The 26993-nt window shown below is 40.3% G+C and overlaps 2 protein-coding genes across 15 annotated transcripts in view; one reads left to right on the plus strand and one right to left on the minus strand.

Annotated features, from left to right (window-relative positions):
- The window catches only part of MYL4 (myosin light chain 4), a 28265-nt gene extending 16354 nt beyond the window's left edge, over positions 1-11911 (minus strand). The window contains exons 1-3 of one of the 8 annotated variants that reach the window (XM_073883109.1): positions 11748-11842; positions 9221-9341; positions 8106-8263 (exon numbers count right to left, since the gene is read on the minus strand). Coding sequence is in view for 3 of the 8 variants with exons in the window: in XM_073883104.1 (XP_073739205.1) it covers positions 11732-11754 (23 nt within the window). In the remaining 5 variants the exon portion in view is untranslated. The other 7 variants (XM_073883107.1, XM_073883110.1, XM_073883108.1 and 4 more) reach the window with 7 other exon arrangements.
- Positions 11912-12035: 124 nt separating this feature from the next.
- CDC27 (cell division cycle 27) overlaps positions 12036-26993 on the plus strand; it is a 73543-nt gene continuing 58585 nt past the window's right edge. For all 7 annotated transcript variants that reach the window (XM_025890037.2, XM_025890044.2, XM_025890038.2 and 4 more), the window contains exon 1: positions 12036-12260. In XM_025890037.2, the coding sequence (XP_025745822.1) occupies positions 12234-12260 (27 nt within the window). In that variant the 5' untranslated portion in view covers positions 12036-12233. The remainder of the gene's footprint in view (positions 12261-26993) is intronic.

The raw sequence follows: 26993 nt of genomic DNA on the forward strand, positions 1-26993 counted from the left end.
ACAGAATTTCACACCGACCCCTTTACAGCCCATGTCAGATTCGGGGATAGACGCATAGAGAACTGACATCAGCCCTCATTTGGGCTGGGCTTACGCACACTCGCTCGCTCTTCTCTCTTCCCCTCTAACCACGCATGCCCTGTGTCCTGTCCTGAAAGAGATCCATCAGAGTCTCCTGCCTGGGATCAAATGCTGCTGACAGCAGGCCTGGCTCTTAATGCCTTGTCCTCGTCACCCTCCCTCCTCTCTTCTGGCCAGTGCCTCATAAGCTAGACATCATGGGGCAATGCCCTGGCCAACACGAATCTGTCCCCATAGAGGGCACTGGGTAAATTGGGCTCTGTCGCAAGTCAGGGGTAAGAGGGCCCACTCAGGAGCCAGACTGCCCAGGTTAGAGTCCTGACTCAGTGGGTTAGGCAAGCTAGTTAACTTTTTTTTTTTAAGATTTATTTATTTTAGAGAGAGAAAGCTTGTGGAGGGGGGTAGAGGGAAAGAATCTCAAGCAGACAACTACCTGTTGAGCTCAGAGCCTCGATCTCACAACCCTGAGACCATGACCTGAGATGAAATCAAGAGTCAGACACTTAAACGACTGAGCCACCCAGGGGACTCTCAAGTGAACTTTATGTCTCAGTTTTCTTATCTGTGAAATGGGGCTGCTAATATAACCTCATAGATTGGTCACGAGGATTATGTGATTTGGAGGAGAGAGAGTAGGGGCCAGGAGTGCAGCAAAGAGGCTGCTAGAGAGTCGAGGCAACTCTAAATTTCCATTATTCTTGGATCCTCGCTGGTTGGGATAGGGAATCGTTGAGCCCAAGGGTCAAGAAAGAATTCTTGAGACATTTTACGGTGCAAAAAGGTGTTAGACTTACTATGAGTGACATGCCTAGGACAGTGTCTAGGACAGAGCAAGTCATCAAAATAGCTGAGCCTGGGTCCTGATTGAAATCGTGTGGCTGCTGCCTCCTCTCCCAAGATCAACAGTGCAAGAATTATACAGAGAAAATAGCAAGAAATGAAGAGAACTGTGAGAAACCCCTTGGATGAAGGGGAGCCCTGTTTTGAACTGGTGTGTGTGTGTGTGTGTGTGTGTGTGTGTGTGTGTGTGTGTGTTAGAAGGGTGGCTTTGGTTTGGGGAGAGATGTCGCCAGGCAAGGCTGTGGAATGACCAAAAAAAAGGAGCTCTGGGGTTCCAATCTCTCTTTTCCTCTACTACTGCCTTCGAACATACAGCATTGCCCCATCACCTGTGTGACTCAAACCTGTGATCCAGGTGCTGGTTAGGGTAACATCAGGGCACAGAAGATGCACTGTGCTTGTGAAGAGCTAGTAAAAAAAAAAAAAAAACAGGGGGCAACTGAACTTTGGACAGTTGTGTTCTCCCTCCTTCCCTAAACTCTCAGGGCGGGTAAATTACAATCTAAAAAATCTCCTCCTACCAAGGCTGCTCCTCTCTGGGGGGGCGGGGGGGACTGTTCTCAGTACTAGGGCTCATTCACCCCCAACCCTTACCCCCTGAGCTCAGTGGCACTGGCATGCTCTATTGGACAAGCAACCTATGTGCCCTTAGGCAAAATACCAAGACAGATGAGGAGCACAACTAATCCGAAAGGATACAGCCCAGATGGTACCTTAAGTAGAAATATGACAACAATCAAAAACTAATGATGTAATATATGGTGATTAACATAAAAATAAAAAAACTTCTTGAAACTCAAAAAAAAATATGACAACAGACAGGCCAAGATTTTAAAAGGAGCTTAGCAAACATGCTAAAAGAGATAAAAGGAAATATTACTGATGTGATACAGAACAAGAAGACATAAAGAAGAACCAAACAGAAATATCAGATATGAAAAGTATAATAGTTGAAATAGGAAAAAAAAACTTTCATAAAACAAGCAACATGTTAGGTATAAAAAATTAATCATTAAAATAGAACACACAATAGATTTGAGAAGTAGCACAATGGACACAGCTGGGAAACATGGTAGGGTATTGAAAGGCAAAAGAAAGAATATCTTCCAGAAGAAAAAAAAGAAAGGCAAAGAAATAGAAGAGCTAAGAAATAGGGGGGATAGAAGTAGAAGGGCTTTGTGGTTTAGAAAGGCAATCAAGCTGAGTATACATCTGAAAGAAATCTCACTCAAGTTCAGAAGAGACATGAATAGAGAGGTTCTTCGCTGCAGCATGACTTGTGGTGGCCAGAAGGGGAAGCAATGTGGGTCTCCATTACTGAGACAGGCCATGAGAGAGTACAGACCAGTTAGAAGCAAAGGATTAGATGTGTATCCAGAAGAATACAGTGATGAGTAAGAAGCTGAATAAGATATAAACCAGTTACATTTCTATAAATGTAAAATATCTGCATATAATCTCAGTGATATCATACTGCATACAAATGAGCTAAACCTGAAGCTCCAAGGAAAGAAAATGCTTATTTGCAACTTAGCTAGGTAGGTACAAGAATTTGTGCTAAGAGTCGCCACCGCCATAGCCAGCCAGTCGCAGGGCATCCAGCAGCTGCTGCAGGCCAAGAAGCGGGCTGCCGAGAAAGTGTCGGGGGCCCGCAAGCGAAAGAACCGGAGGCTGAAGCAGGCCAAAGAAGCAGCTCAGGCTGAAATTGAACAATACCGCCCGCAAGGAGAGAAGGAGTTCAAGGCCAAGGAAGCTGCAGCTCTGGGATCCCACGGCACCTGCAGCACCGAAGTGGAGAAGGAGACCCAGGAGAAGATGACCATCCTCCAGGCCTACTTCCAGCAGAACAGGGATGAGGTCCTGGATAACCTGCTGGCCTTTGTCTGTGACATCCGGCCAGAAATCCATGAAAACTACTGCATAAATGGATAGGGGAGGAAGGAGCAGCTCTGCGTGCAGATTGACATGTTAGATGCCTTCATGGAATACGAAGCTTCAGCAAAACTTGAGTAGTTACGTCCTTGTGAAAAAGCATTAAATTATTTCTGTATATTATATAGTAGGTCCCTTCACTTCTTGGAGAATAGCAAATCTAGCTTCTTTGTACAAACGTAGAGCTTATCCAAAGATTTTCTCCTTTTACTTCATGTTTCTTAGAAATTTAATGTGTATACGTTGTCTGTTTTCCTGTGCCTTTTAGCTCAAGCAACATATGTATCAGTACTTTTTCTTTCTTAGAGGTAGTAAAACAAAACAAAACAAAACAAAACAAAAAAAACTCTGCTTAAAGAAAGAAAGGGATTAAATATTTTTTTTTCCCTAAAGCTTTCTTGAAGGTCAGGGGCTTTCTCTATGAAAAAGTAGTAAATAGTTACTGTAACTTGTGTGAATCAGCAGCCGGCCTTAAGTCGTCCTTTCGGCTACAGGTGGAACAGTGAATACTAGTATATATTGTTCAGGCTGCTCTTAGTTTCTCTTAACCAAAATTATCAGATGATAGAATTCAAGAACTTGTATACATGTTCTTACTTGGTGTGCTGATAATCATTTGAAAGTAAAGACTTTGTCATGCAAAAAAAAAAAAGAATTTATGCTAAAACTGAAGCCTGCCACAATGCAAATTAATATGCATTTCTCTAACAAAAATATGCAGATTTTAATCAACAGCATTATATAAACTGGCTGCAAAAATGATAAGAAAAGTTTAAATGTTTGTTGATATTAATAAATTTGGAGTTGCTTTTCAATTTATGCAATATCTCCTTGAATTTCATGTTAATAATACTGAGTTGACACAGCAGTTAGTGAATTTACTTGACTTGGACATACTTTTGATACTGATATAATTCTTTTAAAATAGAGGAAGCAATTTTGTCCATTTGGATGCAACTATTAAAGGAAAATGATTTTTTTGGTACTTGATTCAGTTACTGGAAAATTTTCAAGTATGCTTGGAAAACTTAGGTATGTGAATCTACTTTTTCAACTTGAAATTATGAAATCTAAATACAGATTAAGTATTTGTGATGAAAATTTAGCATCCAAATTGAGATATGCTGTAAGAAAAAACACACAATGGGTTTTGAAGACTTACTACAAAAAAAAAGAATGTAATATGTCAATAATTTTAATATTGTTTACATGTTGAAATAAAATTTTGGCTATACTGGGAGAATAGGATGTATTATTAAATTTTATTAAGTACATGCATACTAGAAGCATTACACATACAAACAAAAAATACACATTAAAAATATTTGAGGGTTGCTTATGGTGAGTATTGTTTGGATGGGATGGGGCAACGAGATAAAAAGGAATAAATAACTAATTAAACAAAAAGCTCTGTATGGATCAGTGATGAAAGAAGGCTATATAACTCAAGGAGAATGATTAACCCAATCCCCTATAGCTAAGATTCCTTATGACCAAAGAAGAAGGAAAAAAGCAATGAAAACCTGAAGTCTTAGTGACCCTGAAAACCCAGAGCACCAAAGGTAAAGGCAGAGAAGGAATGGAAGGGTCTAAAATCAAATTAAAATAAAAATTTTAAGGGCCATTGATAGCACAGGTCCTCTGAGCACTTTAAATCATCCCATCCACCTTCATTTCCTCAGCTGTTTAGCATAAGTGGAGAATGCTCCACGTTTGGCCCAATCACTCAACAGTCTGTCTAAATGGCTGAAGCTCATTCCTGTGCTGTGATCAAGGCAGTGTGGCCTAGTGATGGATCTGTGAGCTGAACCGTGGGAGGAAGACATTGGGCGGGCCCCAACAACAGGTGGGTTGGAGCCCGCCCGAGAATCTAAAGCAGAGGGCAGGACAGCTGGTGTCTGGCAAAGTGATTTATAGTTGAAAAGCAATGGAGAGCAAGCCAGAACCCTCACCAGTCATCCAAACTGCATTCCCCCAGACATCCTGTCAGCTGCAAGGGACTTTAGAGGCACAGACAGAAGGGGGTGACTTGCCCAAGGTCACACTATGAGTCATGGCAGATCTGAGACTAGAACCCAGGACACTAAGGTGACAGTGGGAGCTGGTAGAGCCAATGGGATTCCCTCATGGAGAGCCTTGGCCCCCAAGAGGACAAGAAAACAAGAAAGCATCAGTGACAGCTGACCCTGTCACCCACAGCATGGGTGGCTCTCAGGAAGGAAAAAGAGACTCAACACCTTAGCAAGCACTTTTTCTCAGCATTTGGGGACATGCTTTTAGTGCTAAAAATGATTCTCTTCTTTGTTTCCCTTTCCACCAACTTCTTCTTTTACTTCTCAAATTCTGACTTCCTCCCTAGCACCCCACCAGTGACTTCTCTGTGGCTCGACCTAGTGCTCTTGTCTCTGGGCCTTCTCTGCTGTACTTACCATACCAGAGTTCTGTCACTCACCTGGCTGTCCTGTATCCCCTTTATCCTGATTACTCTCATTCATCCGTTCATCCATTCAACTAACACTTATTACACCTGTAGTATGCACATGCTTTTACTAAAACGAATAAGAGGCCATCCCTGCCCCCAAGAAGCTTCCTGTCTGGTGTGGAGGATGCAGATAAATAAATAGTTTTAATGTAATGATAAATACTCTCACAGAGGTTTTATAAGGTATTACTAACCAAAATAGAATGCATTTAGTTCTACCTGGAAAATCTCTATTTTTTTTTTAAGATTTTATTTATTTATTTGAGAGAGACAGCGCGAGCAAAGGGGAGGGACAGAGGGTGAAGCAGACCTCCTGCTGAGCAGGGAGCCTGACTCGGAGCTTGCTTGATCCCAGGACACAGGGCTCAATCCCAGGACCCTGAGATCATAACCTGAGCCAAAGGCAGACACTTAACCAACTGAGCCACCCAGGCACCCCTGGAAATATCTCCAGCTCCAACTTTTTTCCTAAATTGTTCAAGCTTCATGTTTTCAATTAACATTTGGACATTTCTCACCTGAGGCACTTCAAACTCAGTATATTTTGAACCTAGCTCATCACCTACCTCCCAAATCATACATTTTGACACACAAAACTAATAGCAACAACAGGGTCTATTCGAGACAACTACAGTGTAGACTCAAGACTGGAACATAATCAGGTCTGTGTTTAATTCATTGCCATGCAATTTATTCAGAGAAAAATGAAAGTTTGCCTAGAATCTAAAAAGGAGAGAAACAGAGAGAAACAGAGAAACAGAGAATCTACCATTCAGTCCTCTCCAGATAATAGAAATATTTTTAATCTAGCAGTCAGGCATATATGTCCATTCTGAGGAAAAGGAGGTAATAGCCAGCCAGATCATTCGATTCACTCTTTTGGTCAGTCTGCACTCAGTAAGCAGCCTTCTAGTTGGAATCTGAATGTCCTAAAGAGAAGGAATTGGAGAAGAATATTTTTCACTGTAAATGAGTAACTTGGAACTATTTTCATTTTGCGTCTTTTTTCAGATTCAGTTGACGAGAGAGCAAGCTGAGGGCAAAACACGAGCTGACACCCTGAAATCCCCCCTCCTCCCAGGAAGGCCCCATAAGGTGGGATATACATATAACATTCCTCAGGCACTAGGAACTGCCTAAGAACAAAGGCAGGGGAAAAACAAATGGTCAACTGATAAATATCGCAGTCGTGTAGAACACGAAACTTCATTATAGTTTGTAACTGTCTTCATGATTTATAAGAAGAATACAATCTTAATAATAGTCAGACCTCTAGGAACCTATAAACTCAATTTCCTGGAGCCCTAGCATCACCTTCACCTCCAAAGGATAGAAAACCCTATATGATCAGTCACTCCTCACAATCACAATGCAGCTTGTTCTGCCCATGGGTCCCGTCCCTGTGCTATAATAAAAACACCTTTTGCAGCGTAAATCGTCTCAAGAATTCTTTCTTGCCCACTGGGCTCAACAATCCCATATCCCAACCACCTACGACCCAAGAATAATGGAAATTTAAGAGTTGCCTCAACTCCCTAGCAGCCTCTTCTGCTGCACTCCTGACCCCTACTCTTGCTCCCCTCCAATTCACATAATCCTCAGCTGTTAGCATAATCTTTCTCAAATTCCATTCTCATGAAGTCACTCCCTAGCTCAATCACCACCAGCAGCTCCCCAGGTCTATTTTATCAACCTAAAGTCATCGGTTTGGAACCCAAAGCTTATCAACTGTCCCTACACTACCATTTCAACCAAGCTTATACGGCCTTCACTCCAGGCAAGCTAATTTGCTTACAGTTTATCTTCTTCCCTGTGCTTTTGAAGTCTGCCTACCCCTCCCTGCCACAGGCCATGTAGCCCATCTCAGAGTGCACCTCAACCAGGATGCATTTCTGATTAGCGTCAACACTTCAGACTGCTTTGACTTGAAATCCCTTAGGGACTTATGCACAAAACCAGCATGTTCTCTGGGTCCAGAAAGGGAGAGTCAAAGAGCATCAAGTTATAAGCAATAACACTGAGTGGTCATGTCTTTTAATCATCAGATACATTTATGATATTTCAATAACTATATTTGTGCAGGGCACTCTACTAGATAATGGGGACATCAGGGTGAGCCAAAGTCCCTGCCTTCATGGAATTTATATTAAACAAATATAATTAAAATGACCATACATACTATGAGGGAAAAGAACAAAGATTCTGTAAGAGAGAATCACGGTGTAGCTAATAATTTTGGTTAGGTGGACAGGGAATATTCTGAGGACATAATATCAAGGCTGAGGCCTAAAGGATGAGTTGAAGGGCGCCTGGGTGGCTCAGTTGGTTAAGCGACTGCCTTCGGCTCAGGTCATGATCCTGGAGTCCCGGGATCGAGTCCCACATTGGGCTCCCTGCTCAGCGGGGAGTCTGCTTCTCCCTCTGACCCTCTTCCCTCTCGTGCTCTCTATCTCTCATTCTCTCTCTCTCAAATAAATAAATAAAATCTTTAAAAAAAAAAAGGATGAGTTGAATTTAGCTAAAGAGTAAGGGCAAAGTATTTCAGGAAGAAGAAGTAATAAGTGTAAAGGCTTCCACTTTAATCAATCAATATTTTTTAAGCATATACTAAATACGTAATGCTTTTCAAAGAACAATATGGAGAAATATAAGACAGGCTTCCCTTAGGGAGATAAGACATAAATCATCCTGATTATACTGGTCCGCTCAGGATGCTAGAACAAAATACTGCAGACTGGGTGGATTAAACAACAGAAATGTGTTTTCTCACAGTTCTGGAGGCTAGAAGTCCATGATCAAGGTGCTAGCAACTTTGGTTTCTGGTGAGAGCTTTCTTCCTGGCTTGTAGATGACCACTTTCTTGCTATATGTCTCATGTGACCTTCTCTCTACTCTCTCAGGTTTGTAGAATAGGCCCTGCAAATTAAACTGACAAAAGACAGATTAACAAAATTTAAAGAACAAGAGGTGGTTAGGACTTGGGGCATATATACCATCTTAGCAAACAGCGATAAATTTGTGGAGAAGTGACAAAATAGAGCGGAAAAGGTTTGGGCCTCTGGGGTGGTAAGTTGTGGAAAGGTAAATATATGGGAAAACTAATGGAAGATAAGGGTTATTTCAGTAAGGTTTGTTTGTACAGACCCAAATCAGTGCCAACTCTTTGTCTCTAAGTGATAATGGTTGTTTTCCTCCTCCTGGTACAGGAGAGGGGAGAGGAAGCACCTTCACAAAGGGAAATTTATGTCCTGCTTTTAGGCAGATAGTGAGAAAGTAAAGAGCTCTTTCTGTGTTTGCTGCTTCCTAATTGCTTTCAGGTCAAAATAATCCTTATGCCAAAGTGACATATTCTGGTCCCCTTCGTGGGAATGTAGAGGATAACAGGGAGATGAGACAAGGCTGAATAGGGAGGCAGAGACAAGACCTTGGAGGGCCTTATAAGAGAATTTAGGGGCGCCTGGGTGGCTCAGTTGGTTAAGTGTCTGACTCTTGATTTTGGCTCTGGTCATGCTCTCAGGGTCGGGGGGAATTAAGCCTGGTGTTGGTGGGGCTCTGCACTGGGCATGTAGCCTGCTTAAGACTCTTTGTCTCCTTCTCCCTCTGCCCCTCCCCACTTGTGTGCTCACTCATGCGCTCTCTCAAATAAAAAAAAAAGAGAGAAGTGAACAGGTTTGAGCGATGTCCTGAGCACAGTGGGAAATCTCGAGTTGGCTGGGAAGGTTTAGGAGGGAGTCTTGACATGATCAGACTTGGTTCTGAGGATAGGTAAGGCTAGAGACAGGAAGAGACATGAAGGTACATCCAGGGTAAAATTAGTAGGGCTTTTGTCTCTTTTTGTCAAAGAGAGAGCGCTCCAGGTTTGGGCAATGGAGAGGGTGGCAGTACCTTAAGTTGGGGTAGGAAATACTTCAAGTACGAGGACCGGGGATGTCGTTCTGAACAAGCACCTGTGAGATGTCCAGTTGACAGCTGGCATTCAGGTCTGAAGTTCTAGGAAGCAGTCTGGCTAGAGGTAGAGATTTTGGAACAATTTTACTTTTTTTTTCCCCTTGAGAGAGGGAGGTCGGGGAGGGGCAGAGGGCGAAGGAGAGAGAGAATCTTAAGCAGGCTTCAAGTCCAGTTCGGAGCCTGACTTGGGGCTCAATCTCACAACCCTGGGATCATGACCTGAGCTGAAATCAAGAGGCTTAATTGACTGAGCCACCCAGGTGCCCCTGGAACAATTTTAGATGAAAGTGGAGGCCAAGAGAATGGATGGGTTTGCAAAGGAAGGAAGCATAGGGTGAGGAGAAGGCCTAAAACGGCCCCTGAAGCATTCTAGTATTAGGGGGTGGGGGGCAAAGGAAACTGATGAAAACAGAGCAGTAGGAGGAAAACCAGGAGACTGTGTGATCAGAGACGCCAAAGGAAGGGGATGATTTGGCCAAGAGGGAGGAGGAAACACAGGGGTAAAAGCCTCAAGTTCAGGTAATAGAAGAAGGATAAGACAGCAGCCTCAACAGGGACAAAAGAAGGGTACAGATAAGGGGGGCTGAAGGAATTCAGAAGAGTAAGCTTGCTGGGGGCTATGTTTGAGTGGGACCTGCATCTTGGCAATGATACCAAGTCTAGCTTCTTGAATAGTTCGCTAAAAGCCAACCTTCGAATCGGATTGAACACGAAACAAACCAAGAGGCAGGCTAAAGAGAAGAGATAATTTACCATGTTTGGAATAATGCTTATTGCAACCCAGATCTGCTCACCAGCTAAACATATTTGGATAATGGATGACAGCAGGATGCTCCAGTGGTTGCTGGATGGCAAGTTTAAGTAGGTCAATCAGGAACACAGAAGGAAGCAAAAATGCTTTAAAAGATCCCACCAAAGCCTAACTTCAAACAATGTGGATGAGCAGAAAATCACAACAGATGTATTAGCCCAGTGAAGAACAGTTAGAAAAGAGATGCGTTTTGGGGCGGGGGGGGGGGGGGGGGGAAGGGTGTGCGTTAAGCAAATTCTAAGCTTCAGAGCCAGAACGCCAAGCATCATGGTCTCTTTAAATGCTGACTCTAGATACACATTTTCACACACAAAAAATATCATCATTATATGCTGTGTTGTAAGTTCCTACATTCAAGTTTACAAGAATCTATTGCACAAGTACAAGACTTGGGTTGGCAGCATGTTGAGTGAAAAAGAGTGTGTGTAAAAAAAAAAAAAAGAGCTGTGTGTGTAAAATGACCACAGGCTTAGCATGAACAATGTCATGTGACAGTTTAAAATGTAAATACAACTTTAGTCTAATAGAAGTCATCCAGATAATAAAAGCAAGTCTCATCATTCTTTGCATTAATTAGAATAAACATGGAGTGTTGCGTTCAGTTCAAAGCATCAAATTTTAAGGGTGATTATCTCTTACCCACCTCTTTCTTTCCATTACCACTACTAGATTCTCATCTCATATCTGGTAGATTGTTTCCAAAGACGGTCCAGCAATCAATCCCTCCAGGGCACAAGCTTTTGCAGTGTCACTTTGCTACTCCTCCCATCTAGAGGTGGAGTCTATTTCTCCTCCCCTTGAATCCAGGCGGGCCCTGGGTCTCGCTTTAATCAATGAGAAGGGATGGGGTTTGACTTACAGACCTAGGCCTTAGATTAGACAATTAACTTTCAAAAACTGTTTTCATCATCTACCAAAAAACAAAATTTTAATAGTTCACTGGTTCACACATTTTGGGGGGAGAGGGAATAGGAAGGAAATTTGAGAGAACCTATTAGAAACATCAATTCATTTAATTCCTTTAGTCATCTTTTTCAGACTAAGGAAATAGAAGTTCAGAGATGTGATTTGCCTAAGGACCTAAAACTAGTTAGTGCCAGAGGTAAAATTCAAAATCAAGCCTCCGCATTTCCCAACACACCACAGTGCCTTTCCTATCAGGAATAACAATTTCTGCCAGCCTTCTGAGATTTTCCATGATCTGGTCACCTAAGTAATTATTTCCAGTTAATGCCTTAACTCTTACCAGACTGATCTCATTTCTGCTTCCCTTCACCTGCCCGTCTTCTCTTCTAATTCTACCCATCATTCAGAGTCCAGTTTAAGTCTGCCTTTTTCCTTCCATGAAACTTTCCTCATCTTAATCCCAATTTATTTCCCTCTCCTCTTAATTTTGACGTCACTTATAGTAGGCACCACATAACATAGCACTGTTACATTGTTTTTCCTTTAAAGAGGTCGTAAACTCTTCAGTGTGGACGGCTCTGGTCCATACTAAATCTTTGAAGGGTGGCAGTCCTTCCAAAATTTCCTATTTCCCTTTGAGCCATTATAGGTACTTCCGGAATGATGAATGAACTAAACTCAACAGACAAATACTTCTTGATTAAAGTCAGCCCCAAACTCTCGTGTTTTACCCTCTGCTTAATCTACCGCTCATCAGCTGATCCGCAGAGGTTGAGTGGCGAGCGGAGACTGTAGTCCGGCCACGTAACGCTCCCCGCCCGCTTCGGCAAGCCACGCCCAGCCGGCCCGTCGCCGATTGGGCGTGGCCCAGCCTAGGGTGGCCGATTGGGCGTGGCGTGCGGGAGTGAAGGCGTGGCCGAAGGGAGAAAACTACGTTCTGGATCGGATTCGGTAGTCTCCGGGAATCCTCGACAATTTTCGGCAACGGTCTCCTCCTTCGCCGATCGGCCTCGGGAGTTTCCGGCCTCCTTCGGGCTTTTCCGTCTGGCTCCCGCGCGGATCTCTCCACTTCGGGTATTTCCGTGTACCGCTCGGAGGTACTCGGTAATCGCTCGGCCTCCCCCATCTCCCGGTAACGGTCGCTGGTGAGTTTAAATGAGCCGGGGCTGGCCGGGCCGGAGCCGCTACGGGGGGGGCCTGAGGCACTGCAGAAAGTGGGCCTGAGCCTCAAGGATGACGGTGCTGCAGGAACCCGTCCAGGTAATGATAACCCCGCAGCGCTGAGGCTTGGCTCGCAGCCTCGGCCGGGAAGCCGCGTACGGCCACTCCGCGGCCTGGTGCGGCCTAGGCCCGGCTGCTTCTCCCGCCTCCCCTGCTGCCGGGTCCTGCCTGTCGTCTCGTCGGCTGGGAGGCCTTGCCCGCAGCCCGATTCGTGTTATCTCAGGTCCTGCGTTGCTTCCACCCGTGTGAGCGCGGTTCGGCGATAATGCCAGCGTCCGGCCGGCCCCTCCTGTCAGTCCAGGGGCCTGGCCCCGGCTGGGGTGAGAGACGAGGGGCGGGGGGGGGGGAGGGGGGACCGAAAACTCGCCCCAGGTGCTCTCTCGCCCGGAGGATGATTGGGAGGCACCTCTGATCAGAGCTTGGGCTACCTTCGTAATGGTGGGGCAAGTTGGCGGGGGGTGTTTGGTTTTGTTTTTGTGCTCTGGGAGGAGAAGGTGGAGGGACGATAGGATCGGTATTTTTAATCCCGATTTCTGTTTTGGTAACAGACTTCCTAGCCCACGTTGCTTTCCTCACTCAGTGAATTCCACCCACCCCTCCCCCCCCCCCGACAATGATCTGGGAAGAGAAAACTCCAAGGCCCAGTGCTGAGGGGCAAACACCTCTACGAGGGGAGGGGGTAACAACGGCAAATCTGGGGGTTTTCCCCGTGACCTGTGATGGGGATCAGGAGTGTTTTATTGTGCATGTTGATAAGGCGTTCAGGAAATGAAAGACAGGGTTTTTACATCCATTTCACTGTCCTTACGACACCAGGGTATGCTTTGACGCACAGTGCTCTGTTGGCATGGGAGAAACCCTATTGGATTTGAAGTGTGATGCAGTGCCAAGTCATTTTCCCCCTGCCATCTCAAGAAACTGAATCTTTTGTCCCTTGCTGATGGACCAGGTCTGGGAGACTCACCGTAGGGTCTTTGCCTTGAATAGAAGAGTTGACCTCTACCAACTGCTGTCATTGAGTTATGGGCTTGCTTTATTTTGAAGTTACAAAGCAAATCGATTTTAGAAATTACTTCACATTAACCTTAATAGGCCTGTGATGTCAAATGATAAATATTTTAATGCATCGCCACGTCCATATTTCCTTAATTTTTCTTCGCAGGATGAGATAGAAATTTCTCCCAGTTGGCTTCTTCTTTACATACAGCTCTTTACATATAACAGCTATTAATATTTGAACTAATGTAAGGTAGGATTCTGTCTTAGGAAATTTACCTGTCTGTAAGTTGTATCAATGCTTCCAAAGCTTTTATTTCTTGCCATACAAATTCCTCTTCCTGGTAAAGAGTCCCTTTTAAGATTATTTTTTTGAGGCCTGATGTGAAATTAAAAGTTATCTGTACCTTCTTAAATGGATAAGCAGATCACTCAAGTTGTTTAATTTGTTTCATATTCTTGTAATTTTGTCTTAACTAATGATACATTTGCTTTCTTTGGCCCCAGAAGTCTTCTCAAATGATAAACTAGTTTCATTGTTAGCCTTTAACCACTATTTAATAACAATTTCAATTTGTATAAAAACATGGAGAAGAAAAGAAATGTGTAGCCTACTCCTAGATGATACCCATCAGGTTTACTCTTTTTTCCTTACTCTTAGCAGTAATGCACTAAAGGATTTTCCATGGAATAGCCAGTCTGATAAACCACCTAAGCCTAAACCTTAACTCCTCCTCCAAATTGTCTCTCATAGAAAAGCATTACTTCATATATGAGTCTTTACAAACATCTCTCCTATTATGAGGCAGAAATTCTGTCCATTTTTAATATAACTGGGGAAGACACACTAGCCTAAATGACTTCAATCAGTGTTAATTTGGATATTTATAAAATTCACCTGATGAAATTGATTTTATTTATTTTATGCGAGTCACCATACAGTACATCATTAGTTTTTTTTTTTAAAGATTTTATTTATTTATTTGACAAGAGAGAGAGAGCAGGAACACAAGCAGGGGGAGTGAGAGAGGGAGAAGCAGGCTTCCCGCGGAGCAGGGAGCCCGATGTGGGGCTTGATCCCAGAAGCCTGGGATCATGACCTGAGCCGAAGGCAGCCTCTTAACGACTGAGCCACCCAGGCGCCCCACATCATTCATTTTTGATGTAGTGATGAAAATGATTTTTTAAAAAGTGAAGACATTTTAATGGATTTATCAATTATTCCTGGGGATAGAACTTCACAGAAGTGTTGGATGAAGTTATAAACAAGGCTTGTAAAAATCGCCTTAATAAGCAGTATAGTAAGTGGATACTATACACATAGTACTGTTTTACAGATCATTTAGATAGTGAAGGAATACTTTTGGCTTGGAATAAGATGTACAGGGATAGCATTTTTTTTTTTTTTAAGATTTATTTATTTGAGAGGGCAGAGGGAGAGAGAATCCCAAGTATACTCCATGCAGAGCTTGGAGCCTGACATGGGGCCAACACAGGGCTTGATCCCATGACCCTTAGATCACAACCTGACCTGAAACCAAACTTCAAACGCCTAACCCACTATGCCACCCAGGCACCTATATGGTTACAGCATTCTAATATGGATTCAAAGGGTACTGTATTCCAAATAACTTAGAATTGAAGGTGTTGTATTCAGGAAAATTGTGTTAGATGACAAAAAAAAATGGCTTTGTTGATATCAAAGATAGATGTGAACAGTTTTAGTAAAGTTGTCCAATGAAAATAGAAAAAAATTTCTAAATATATTTTGTGATTTTTACAGTATATATGTGTTACTAAATAAATCAATAGACATTTGATGATTTGGTCTTTATTCAAAAAAGTTACATACTTAAGTTAGCTGAACACATTTGTTTATGAAATTTTCTTCTGGAAAATAGGAGATTGCCTTATATTTCGATACAGTATAATATCTTGAAGACAGTGCTACATAGTACTGAACTGAGAGGATAAGCTTTGGGGGATGGGGTGGAGGAGGAGGTCATTGCAAATATATGATAATTCCTTTATGGACTAAGGTCCTGATATAGCCCTTTTTGTGCTTATGGTCTATAGAGAAAGCATTAAACAAATAATCACAAATTAATAATTACAAATTGTGATAAGGGCACTATAAATAGGGTGTGTTAGGAGAGAGACCTAATAGGAGGGACTTGACCTAAGCCCAGGTGTGAGGTTTGCAGTTGAATCACCAAAAGAGGTACTGCAAAACAGCAAAAAGTTAAGAAGCAGTCTCAATGAAAAAATCAAATTGGAAAGAATGTTATGCACCAGTTATTTACCAAGCACAGAAGAATATAAAAGACATATGAAAATCTTCTCTAAAAATGGTGTTGGGAAAGTCCTTTTTGAACAAACAACATTGAAGCTGAGATCTGAAGGTTGAGAAGGAAATAGTAATTTGAAGGGCATTACAGAAAGAGAAAACAGCATGTGCAAAGTCCCTAAGACAGCAGAACTTGACATTGAAATGATTGAAAGGAGGCCAGTGTGGCTGGAGTTGCATATTAATGGGAGGCCATTATAAGGAGTTCAGTTTTCATTCTAAGAGTGTGGGGAGTCCTTGAAGGATTTTCAGAAGAGGACTGACTTGATCTGATGTAGATGTTAGATCTCTTGGTTGCTATATGTGAAATGTAATGAGAGGAAGGAGGAAAGAGTAAAATCAGTCTTAGGATGAAAGTAACTTAGACTAAAGTGGTAGTAGTGGAGTAGGAAAGAGGTTGATATTCAAGAGATGTTTTGGAGATAGAACCAAGGAGAAATGGAAATTGATTGAATGGGAGAGCATGGGGATCAAGATTTGGATTTCATTTTGGTGGCACCATTTAATAAATGAAGAATCCTTTGATAGGGGGACAAATCTGAAGGAGGACAACCTGTTTTGAACAAAATAAGTTAGAGATATTTGTGAAGCCAACCAGTAGAAATGTGGAGACATAACCTCTGATCTTTTGAGGGGTCTAGTCTTGTTGGGAAGATAAAAATGTTTAACAGGAACAATTGGATAATGTTACAAGTCAGTATGTATTTGATTGTATAGATACTAATAAATTTAGGAAGTAGATCCTTGTAGACTGGAAAAATAGGAAGGATTTCTTGATGGAGTAGAATTTAAAGCTTTAGAAGATGGGAAGGGTTTGAATTGGTAAAGAAGAGAAAGAATGTTTTTGGCATGGAACAGCATGAGCAAAAGCCCAAATTTGAGAATGGTGTTTAGGAACCAAAAACAAAACAAAACCAAAAACAACGGTAAAATATCATAGCCTTGGTTAGAATGGGAATTGAGAGCAGGAAGAGAGAAGGTTTTGCTAGCCCAGGAGATTCAGATTATACAGGACTTAACATCCAGGTTGAGGGGTTTAAGGTCTTTACTTTAAATTTAAAGTAAAATAAGCTACCAATCTGTAGTGCCTTAGAAAATAATCCATTTCCCTCCCTGTTCCTCCCAGAGAGACACCATCACTAAGGAACTTTGAGGTGCCTGAGCAAAGTAGTGATGGAAGCTGTATGTGGGCTTTTCCAAGTGGCAGGTTATATGTCTGGGGTATATGAGAGTTTGAGTTGGCTGTCTTTACTATCACTTTCTGACCCTCTAAAGAATTGGTAATAAAGGATGTTCTTCTGAGTAAAGTTAGATTTTTATATCAGAAATGGATAGAACTTTTGATTGATACTTTTTCATTTCTTTAATTTTAATAGGACAGAAAAAAATCCAAAGTTCTAGGACTTTATGGCCATCGTATATATGTGTCAAATCTTCCTGGTGATCAGTAGTACTAAGTTAGCTGATGAATCATTTGGGTCTTTTGTGGCTTATGTGTTAACAAAGTAAGCAGTTGCGGCAGATATGCTGGGAGATGTTATAATAATGGAAACTGTAGATTTATTTAATTTGTTTCTATTGGGAGACAGGAAAGGATAAGGTTTTAAATAAGTGTATACTATTGCAGGAACACCATATATGTATCATGTCATTTAATCCGTGTCCAAGAAATAGAGCTCTGTTTTCCAGATGAGAAAATTGAGGCTGAGAAAAGTTAAATAGTTCCCCTAAAGTCACCCTCTTGGAAGTGCTGGCCCACAAATTAGAACACATACCTCCAAAATAAGTCCTGGATATATTCCTTCTATTCAACATGTTCTTTCATTTACAACAAAATTAAACAAGTAGATTCGTAGGAAATCCCCATATTTTATAAAGGAGTAATTAGGTGGTAATTATTCTCATTACAAAAGAATAATTCTATGTGCCACAGAGTTTCTTTGAATAGAGATTTCCAGAGATCCTTAACTATTGGACAGTTGACCCTTGAACAATGCGGGAGTTAGGGACACTGACCTCCCATGCAGTTGAAAATCTGAGTATAACTTTTGACTCTTCAAAAACTTAGCTACTAATAGCCTGCTGTTGCCTGGAAGCCTTGCCAATAACATTAACAGTTCATTAACTCATATTTTATATATGCATTATATACTGTATTCTTATAATAAAGCTAGAGTAAAGAAAATGTTATTAAAATCATAAGGAAGAGAAGATACATTTACAGTAGTGTACTATATTTATCGAAAAAGATCCACATGTAAGTGAACCTGTATAGTTCAAACCCATGTTGTCCAAGGATCAATTGCATAATAATACAGAGAAACTTAAGGCTAAGACTAACCTAAGATGCTAAGAGTGGGAGGACTGGCAGAAATGAAAGATCAGTTTTTTATTCATTCATTCATTTTATTCATTCAACATACATTAGCTAAGCATTTGCTTAAGAAGTACATAACAGCTGCTGTGAATCTAATAATGAGCAAAACCAGATGTAGTCCCTACCTTTCTGGAGTTTATATTATAGTGAGGAAGACATTACTCAAGTAGTCTCCTCCTGTGGTATTACAAAGGAAAGGTACTTGATGTGTTAGAGTGTGTTTTAGGGATACCTGACCTCATCAGAGGTCCCCCAAAAAAGCATTCCCTGAGAAAGAAGTCCAAAGAATGAGTCAAATTTGCATAGTTTGGAGGAAAAGAGGAATGTTCCAAGTAAAGTGAATTATGTGTATGTTTAAAGGACCTGTGGCAGGAAGGTAATCTGGCAGGTTTGAGGAGTTGAAAGAAGGTCCTCCTGCCATGGAGAACGTAAGAAAACATGATACAAAGTGAATTGGAGAGGTAAACATGGACTATACCACCATCCCTGATTTGGTGCTTTGGATTTTTATTAAGAACAATGAGAAGCCGGTGAATGATCTCAAGCAAAGGGATAATATGATCAGGTCTGATTTGTGAAAAGCTCACAGGGAGAGAATGGATCATAGGGTGGAAAAGAATTCAGAGAAGACAAATAAGACACTATTAAAGTAATCCAGGGGTGGAAATGGTCTGCCTTAGGAAGTAAATTGAGTTTCTTCCTTTCATTATTATTGTAGTTGCCTAATTTAAATGAGTATCATTTTGAAAGATACCTATATGCATGGTTCTAGAACCCTAGGTCATGTATGGTCTGGTGGAACACCAGAGGGACAGATACATTCTTACAGAGGTTTAGAATTCAACCAAGTACTGTACTAGGTTTATCTCAAAGGTAGTGTTTTTATCCTATTTTACAGATGATTAAAACAAAGCTCTTGGTCATCTTGATTAGCAAGTGTTAGAGAGTTAGGCTTAGGGTTCATCTGCTGTGAATTGGTAGTTGGGAGAATATATTAAACATTCAAGAAATTGTTGAGTCAGATTAGATTTGAACACCCTTTAGCCTGTTGTTTTCTTTTTTTTTTTTAATTTTTTATTGTTATGTTAATCACCATATATTACATCATTAGTTTTTGATGCAGTGTTCCATGATTCATTGTTTGTTCATAACACCCAGTGCTCCATGCAGAACGTGCCCTCCTCAATACCCATCACCAGGCTAACCCATCCCCCCACCCTCCTCCCCTCTAGAACCCTCAGTTTGTTTTTCAGAGTCCATCATCTCTCATGGTTTGTCTCCCCCTCTGACATACTCCCCTTTTCTTCCTCTTAGCCTGTTGTTTTCTGAATGACTTTTTTTGTGTTCTTCTCAGTGCAAATGTTGAAGTTCTCTGAGGAAAACACGCATAGTTTATCACATTACCTTTTATCTATGTCTTTTCTGTGTCATAGTACAGAGGAGATGTGGGCCAGATAGCAGAGATTCTGTAGTATACTTAACCTGCTGTTACATTCAGTCCTTGCCAGCACCATGTATTTTTGTTCTAAGGTTCATCTTCCCAGTTGTTTGATAAAAAAACAAAAGCACAGGGGTACCTGGCTGGCTCAGTCAGTAGAGCATGTGACTCTTAATCTCGGGGTGTGATTTCAAACCCCACATTGGGTGTAGAGATTGCTTAAATAAATAAACTTAAAACAAAAGCACAGTGGCCACAATGACAGTGACCAAATAGGTGCCTATGGAATAATGCCTGGCTTATTCATAATTTTGAATTCATAATTCAAAATTCATAATTTATTGTGGGCAGAGATTTGAAAATCCAATATATTGGCTTTGTACAGCCCACCTGAAGAACTTGATTCTCTCAAGTTATTTTTTGATGTTTATGTTTTGTGTGTGTGTGTGTGTGTGTGTGTGTGTGTGTTTTTTAATATTTATTCGAGAGAGAGAAAGAAAGAGTGAATGAGCATGGGGTTAGGGGAGGAGCAGAGGGAGAGAGAATCTCAAGCAGACTCCCTGCTGAGTGCCTCACGTGGCACAGGGCTTGATCTCACAACGCTGAGATCATGACCTGAGCTGAAATCAAGAGTTGGAGGCTTAGGGACACCTAGGTGGCTCAGTTGGTTAAGCATCTGCCTTCAGCTTAGGTCATGATCCCAGGACCCTGGGATCCAGTCTCTCATGGGGCTCTCTGCTCAGCAGAGAGCCTGCTTCTCCCTCTGCCACTCCCTCTGCTTGTCCTCTCTCTCTCCCTCTTTCTTTCTCTCTCTGAGAAATAAATAAATAAAATCTTAAAAAGGAAAAAAAAAAAGTTGGACGCTTAACCTACTGAGCCACCCAGGCGCCCAGTTGTTTTTTATGTTATTTTTTTACTGACATCAGGATCATATAGCAGACAAAGCAGATGTTCATTAAATGTTTACTGGATGGATAGATGATGTGCTTCAGAAGTGGTGGGCATATTGAGCAAGATGATAAGGCAAATGATCTGATGGTATGAAGGGAAGTATATGACATGATCTAGGTTGCTATTAACCAGAAAAATCTGAATATCTTTCAGGTATTAATAGATCACATCACTGAGAAATTTTGTTGCCACCAAACCTGATCTATTCCAAACCCTTTGTCAGACTAACTGGTATTTCCTCACCAGATTCTTGCTCCCTTGCTTTTTAATGTTAAGCTTGTTGTGTCAAGGGAAGAAACAGCTAAATGTTATTTTGTATTGTTTTATATTGTCAACATTAATGTTCCCTTTTATTCATATTAGTAAAAGGTAATTATATTAAGGATGCCTTACCTTGTATTTTATCTCCAAATCGGGTTTCTAAAAATTTATAGTTCAGTAAGTGGAAAATAGATTTAAAGTTCCAAAACAAATACTCATTCTACAAACATTTATTGAGCCTGCACTATGTTTAAAGGCAGTTATCTAGGATAACTGGGGAAATAACAAGTTAGGTAGTATAACCAGGGAATTATAGAGAAAAATAGAATCGGTCGGGCTTTTTTCCTCAAGAAGTTGCAACCTGGTTAAACAAATAATATAACCAAGTCCAATAAACAGCCTGATAGTTATTTATTTATTTATTTTTTTGGAGAGAGAGAGAGAGAGCACGTGCACGTGAGCCGGGGGGAGGGGGGAAGGCAAAAGGAGAGGGAGAGAGAATCTTAAGCAGGCTCCATGTCCAGTGCAGGGCTCAGTCTCACAACCCTGAGATCATGACCTGAGCAAAATCAAGAGTCAAATGCTTTACGAACTGAGCCACACAGATGCTCACAGCCTGATATTTTTAAAAGTATAAACAAAATTGTCTAGAACCTCAAAGAATTGAGTAATTAATATTGCAAGGGATCGGTAAAGTCTTCATGGAAAGACAGAAGAACATGTAAGCTGAATTTTGAAGAAATGATGACTAAAATTTCAGGAGATAGAAGTTAAAGACAAAGGTTAACCCAAACAGGCAAAGACTCTATAGTATGAAAATATAGTGAATGTTTAGGGACTGATGGAGGCTTTTTCTGGTTCTAGACCATGGGCAGCTTTGGTGAGATGTGGGAAGAGCTGAAAAAGGGAGATTAAAGCCAGGTGGGATTTGAATAGTTTACTAAGGAGTTTGTGCTTTGTTCTATAGATATTTTGTAAACTTTGTGGAGCTATCCAAGAAGAATCATTAGAAGGTTTTGATTAGGGAGGAAGACATGACGATAATGATGATGGCACAGCTAAAATTTGTTGAGTAATTATTAGGTATGTGCTAGGAACTATTATGTACTTTACTGGACTCTTATATTTTAAATGAAGAGACTAGGACTTGAGACATACTTGCCCAAGACACAGAACTAGTAAGTCATGGAACATGGATTTTTGAACCCAGGGCTTTCACTATCATCTCTGTTTAGCAGTGATGATATTTATGTTTGAGGAATGTAATTCTGGGACAGGCAGATTACCTTACAGCTTATAGGCAGGAAGACCATTTAGAAGGCTAAGGGTTTAAAGGGAAGAAGATTGTTATGGAATGGGACTAGGAAAGTGGGGATAGATTCTAGATACCGTTCTTTAGGTGCAGTTCCGTAAATAATTGTTAGGCACTAGCCCATTCAAACCGTTTAAATCCATAATGTACCCAAATTGATTTACCAATACATTCATTGTTTCATGTATACTTAACCCAGCATCTGTGACCTTATGTGGTAAAAGATGTTTTTGAATTTCTCCTAATTCTGGCAGCAGCAGTGCTCCTCCAGGCCCTAGTACTGTAGTAGTCTCCTGTATGCAAAAGAGAAAGTACCTTTCTACGTCAGTAACTTGTCTCTTCTCCTTTCTTTCAAAATCTAAATTCAATCCTACAAATATTTATTGAAACCTATTATGTATCAGGCTCTAATGTTGTCTCCCATCAGCTAGACCAGAGATACTTAATGAACAAGGATATCTGTGAACCCCTAACACTGTACACGATTTTTCTGTATGTGTATATATGTGTGTGTGTGTGTGTTTCTAGCTTTTACAAGTTTTCACAAAAGAGTGTGCTGTAAAAGGATGGAGAACTACTTATCTAAAAGAGTAAAAGAATGATTCTGAGGGGCACCTGGGTGGCTCAGTTGGTTAAGCATCTGCTTTTGGCTCTGGTCATGATTCCAGGGTCCTGGGATGGAGCCCCACATTGCACTCTCTGCTCAGTGGGGAGCCTGCTTCTCCCTCTCCCCCTACCCCCGCTTGTGTTCCCTCTCTCACTGTCTCTCTCTCCTGTCAAATAAATAAATACAATCTTTTAAAAACAAAATGATTCTGAGCACTGAATGCTTACTAGTGAAAAGGTTTAAAAAATAAAGATATCTAAACTCAATCCCAGCTTCTAGGGATTGTGATACAGTGGATTTGAGGTAGAGCATTGTCAAGCAAGAATTGATAGCCACTGATCTAGACAGGAGCAACACTGAAAGGTACTCCATGAGAACAGAAACTATTTGTTAATTACTCTAGAGTCTAGAAAGTGCCTGACACGTAGTAGGCACTCAGTAAATATTTATTGAATGAATGAGTACTAGAACTCTCCAGTTCAGAAAAGTTAAAAAAAGGATACCACTATTCCCTGCCCATTGATTTTCATTCATGGTCAATCATGCTGGAGTCAGTAAGAAAATGTACTCAGGCAGTAATAGTACACCTTTGTACTCTAAATAGCTGAGGATATTGTTGAAATCCACTACAGGCAAATGTTATCAGAAATAAAGTCAAGGAGGAGGGGCCTGGGTGGCTCAGTTGGTTAAGTGTCTGACTCTTGGTTTCGGCCTAGGTCATGATCGTGGGTCGTGAGATCAAACCCCATGTCAGGCTCTGCACTCAGCACAGAGTCTGCTTGAGATTCTCTCTCCCTCTCCCTCTGTCCCTTCCACTCATGCTTTTTCTCTCTCAAATAAATAAATAAATCTTAAAAAAAAAAAAAAAAGTCAAGGAGTTATAAGGAGTAGGAACCCCAGATCCTTGGTTAATGGTATGTGGAAGAATTATTAGCAGCAATATGGAACATTTTATTGGGGGTTCTGGCTGTTTCAGCAGAAACTATCTTTGGTACCTTTCTTATTTAGGTGGCTCTAATTGGGGAAGAATCATATAGTGATCTAACAGTCCTTCTTAAGGTCCTGTTGGTATTTATGGTCTTCTCTTTTTTTCTCTTCCATCTATTTTACTTCCCAAGTAATAGAGGACCTTCCAATTACAAATGAGTGTTTTTTAGTGTAGTATGATATTTCGGTATTTTAAGTATTCCTTTCTATGAGATTGAGGGACATTGTGGGATTAAATCATATGGAAGTATTCCAGAAATAAGCATATATGGCAGCTGGAAGAGAACTGAAGTATGGCAAAATTACGATTGTATGAACCCCTTTGTCTTCTGGAAATTATGAGTAGAGGTGTTGGGATCAATCAGGCTTTGGGACAGCAAATTATCTTTAGTATGGAGTTTATAAGTATCTGAAAATTCTAGAATTTCTCTTATTTAAAGCAGATAAGTCGTATTTTTGTGTATACTGTTGGAATCATCCTATAGGTTATGCCAACTACTTCTGAAAATATTGGGGGAGAGTGAAATGGTACATTTTAGACCAAAGGGAAATTTCTTTGTAGCCCAACTAATTTGGGGGATTATGAAAGGAGATGGTATTGTGATTCATTTATATTAGTATGTAGGATATTTTATTAGGTGTAAGAAATGGGTTGGTGCCAAGGAGGAACATGAAGACCTACAAACAAGAGGCTTTGGAATATGAATAATTCAGGCCTTTCTTTTAAAGCTAAGGGATATGGCCTGAAGGATTAGAAATTATTTTATTCATAACATCTTGAGTTAACATTAGATGAGACAACCTTTTTGGCTTTGGGAAGTCTGTTGAGCAGGGATGTTTTTAATTAGAGTAAGTCTTTTTTAGATCAGTCCTTTTCCAACTTTAATATGCATATAAATCACCTGGGAATCTTGCTAAATGCTGGTTCTGACTTAGTAGGTCTGGGATGGGGTCTGAGATTCCACACTCCCAGAAAACTCCCAGAAGATAACTACTGTTACTGCTCCAAGGACCACACTTTGAATAGCAGTTTTAGATAATTCTTGAAGTAGTAGGAAATGACTGGGTTAAGAACACTAACATTAGAGGGGGAAAATGCTGCCTGGGTTAGTATAGTTTATTCAAAATTAAATTTAAATTCCCTCCTTCTTCCTTTCCCTTGTGTCTGGATGTGGAAATGGCCAAATTAACATCTCTGAGACTTTAAAAAATTTAGATTGTATAGACAGTAAGCTTAAACAAGAGGATCTAGAGACCCCAAATGAAATTCATTTACCATTTTTTTCTTGAGGAAATAGAAAAATACACCTTTGGGCTAAGTAAGTCATCAACTACTACTAGGATTTTAATATAAAAAATTATAATTAATAATACCCATAGAGGGCGCCTGGGTGGCTCAGTCATTAAGCGTTTGCCTTCAGCTCAGGTCATGATCCCAGGGTCCTGGGCAGAGCCCCGCATTGGGCTCCCTGCCCAGCGGGAAGCCTGCTTCTTCCTCTCCCACTCCCCCTGCTTGTGTTCCCTCTCTCGCTGTGTCTCTCTCTGTCAAATAAATAAATAAAATCTTTTAAAATAATAATACCCATAGAAATATTATTAAACATTTGCTTATTCATTCAAATGTTTGAGCTTTTACTATATCCAAGGCATATTAATTACTTGTTATAATGTAATCTAGCTTTACTGTTAACAGTGTTAGCTAGTGGTCTTCATTAGGTAATCCCATCTTGCTGGTTTTATTGTAACTAGTAAATTATTCAATAAATTATGAGCTGGTATACATGCTAGAAATAAAAAAAAAATGCTGTTGTATCATGATCAGTTGTAAAATATCTCAATTTATAAGTTTATGAATTTTTTAAAAATTAATTGATGACTTTTATATCTTGTGATAGTCTAAAAGTTAAAAGAAACCCAGAGAGATTAAAAGAAACTCCTGTGGTTTAGTGCTCCTAAAAATGCTAGGCAAAACATAAATATATATGAACACATAATTTATATGACAGACTAAAACTTAGTGTTATATGACACACTGGAACTTAAAAGAAACCTCTCTGGTTTAGTGCTTCTAAAAATGCTGGGTAAAATAGTAAGAAAAGGTAAATCACCTAACAGAAAAATGTATGACACATAACCATGCATTTGCCAGAAGACCAGTAAACATGAAATAAATTACCAATGAACATAGCCTCATTTTAATATTCAGAGAAATGCTAATTAAAGACACGAGATAAGTATTTTATATCTATCAGACTAGTAAAAATGAAAAAATTTAGGGGCACCTGGCTGGCTCAGTCAGTAGAGCATGTGACTCTTGATCCCAGGGTCATGAGTTCGAGCCCCACATTGGGTGTAGAGATTACTATAAATAAACACACTTAAAATTTTTTTTGATAGTACGTAGTGTAGACAAGGATGTGGAATAATGGGAAATCATGCATTTTTGGTAGAAGTGTAAATTAAACCAACAATTTGGGAATAATTTGCATAACCTAGTAAAGATGAACATGTATCTGAACATGAACTCAGCAGCCCCATAATTTCATTCTTAAATATATATCCTAATTTGGAAAGATTCTTAAACAGATACCCCAAGAAACAAATAGAAGAATGTTCTTTGCAGCACTGTTATAGCTGGGGGGAAAGAAACAACTAGAAATAACCCAAATGTTCATATGCCGTAAATAGGTAAAATACATTTTGGTATATTTATACAATGGAAATATTATTTATTCAGCAATCAAAATGAATGAACTCCAACTGCACAGATTGAGAATGAAGTTTTTAAATATAATATTGGATTACAAAAGCAAATCATAGCAGAATATATGCAATATGATTATATTTATTTTGTATTTATTTAAAATTCAAAAACAGGGATAACTAAATGTTGCATTGCTTAAAGATGATACATACATATGTATACAAATTGTAAAGAAAACCTAAAGATTAACAAAATTCAGGGTGGTAGTTTCAGAAAGAGGTTATGTAACTGATGAGCACATAGGGAGGGGGCTTCAAGTATATTGGTAATATTTTATTTCTTAAGCTAGACAGGAAGCACATGGGTCTAAATGTTTTCATTTGTTATTACTTAAAATGTTCTTTTGATATATACTTTATAGATAAGTTTCCTAACTCTAAAAAAGAGAAATATGAGGTGCCTGGGTGGCTCAGTCGGTTAAGCAATCTGACTCTTGATTTCGACTCAGGTCATGATCTCAGGGTGGTGAGAAAAAGCCCCGTGTCAGGCTCATGCTCAGCTTGGAGTCCGCTTGAGATTCTCTCTCTCTCAAAATAAATAAATAAAATCTTTTTAAAAATAAAATAATAGAAAAATATATTCAGATAGATTAAAGGTTATTCCTATAGTAGCTCTACTTACCTGTATCCTAATATGCTTTCTTGAGTGGGTGAGAACAGGGTAGCATTAAAGATAATAGGTGGCGAAGTTTTTGTGGAGGATGACATACATTTCATGTATATTATGAAAAAT

Source organism: Callorhinus ursinus, unplaced genomic scaffold (assembly GCF_003265705.2).
Source record: "Callorhinus ursinus isolate GAN/ISIS: 27379988/994484 unplaced genomic scaffold, GSC_fseal_2.0 scaffold50, whole genome shotgun sequence".
In the NCBI taxonomy this organism is placed as follows: Eukaryota; Metazoa; Chordata; class Mammalia; order Carnivora; family Otariidae; genus Callorhinus; species Callorhinus ursinus.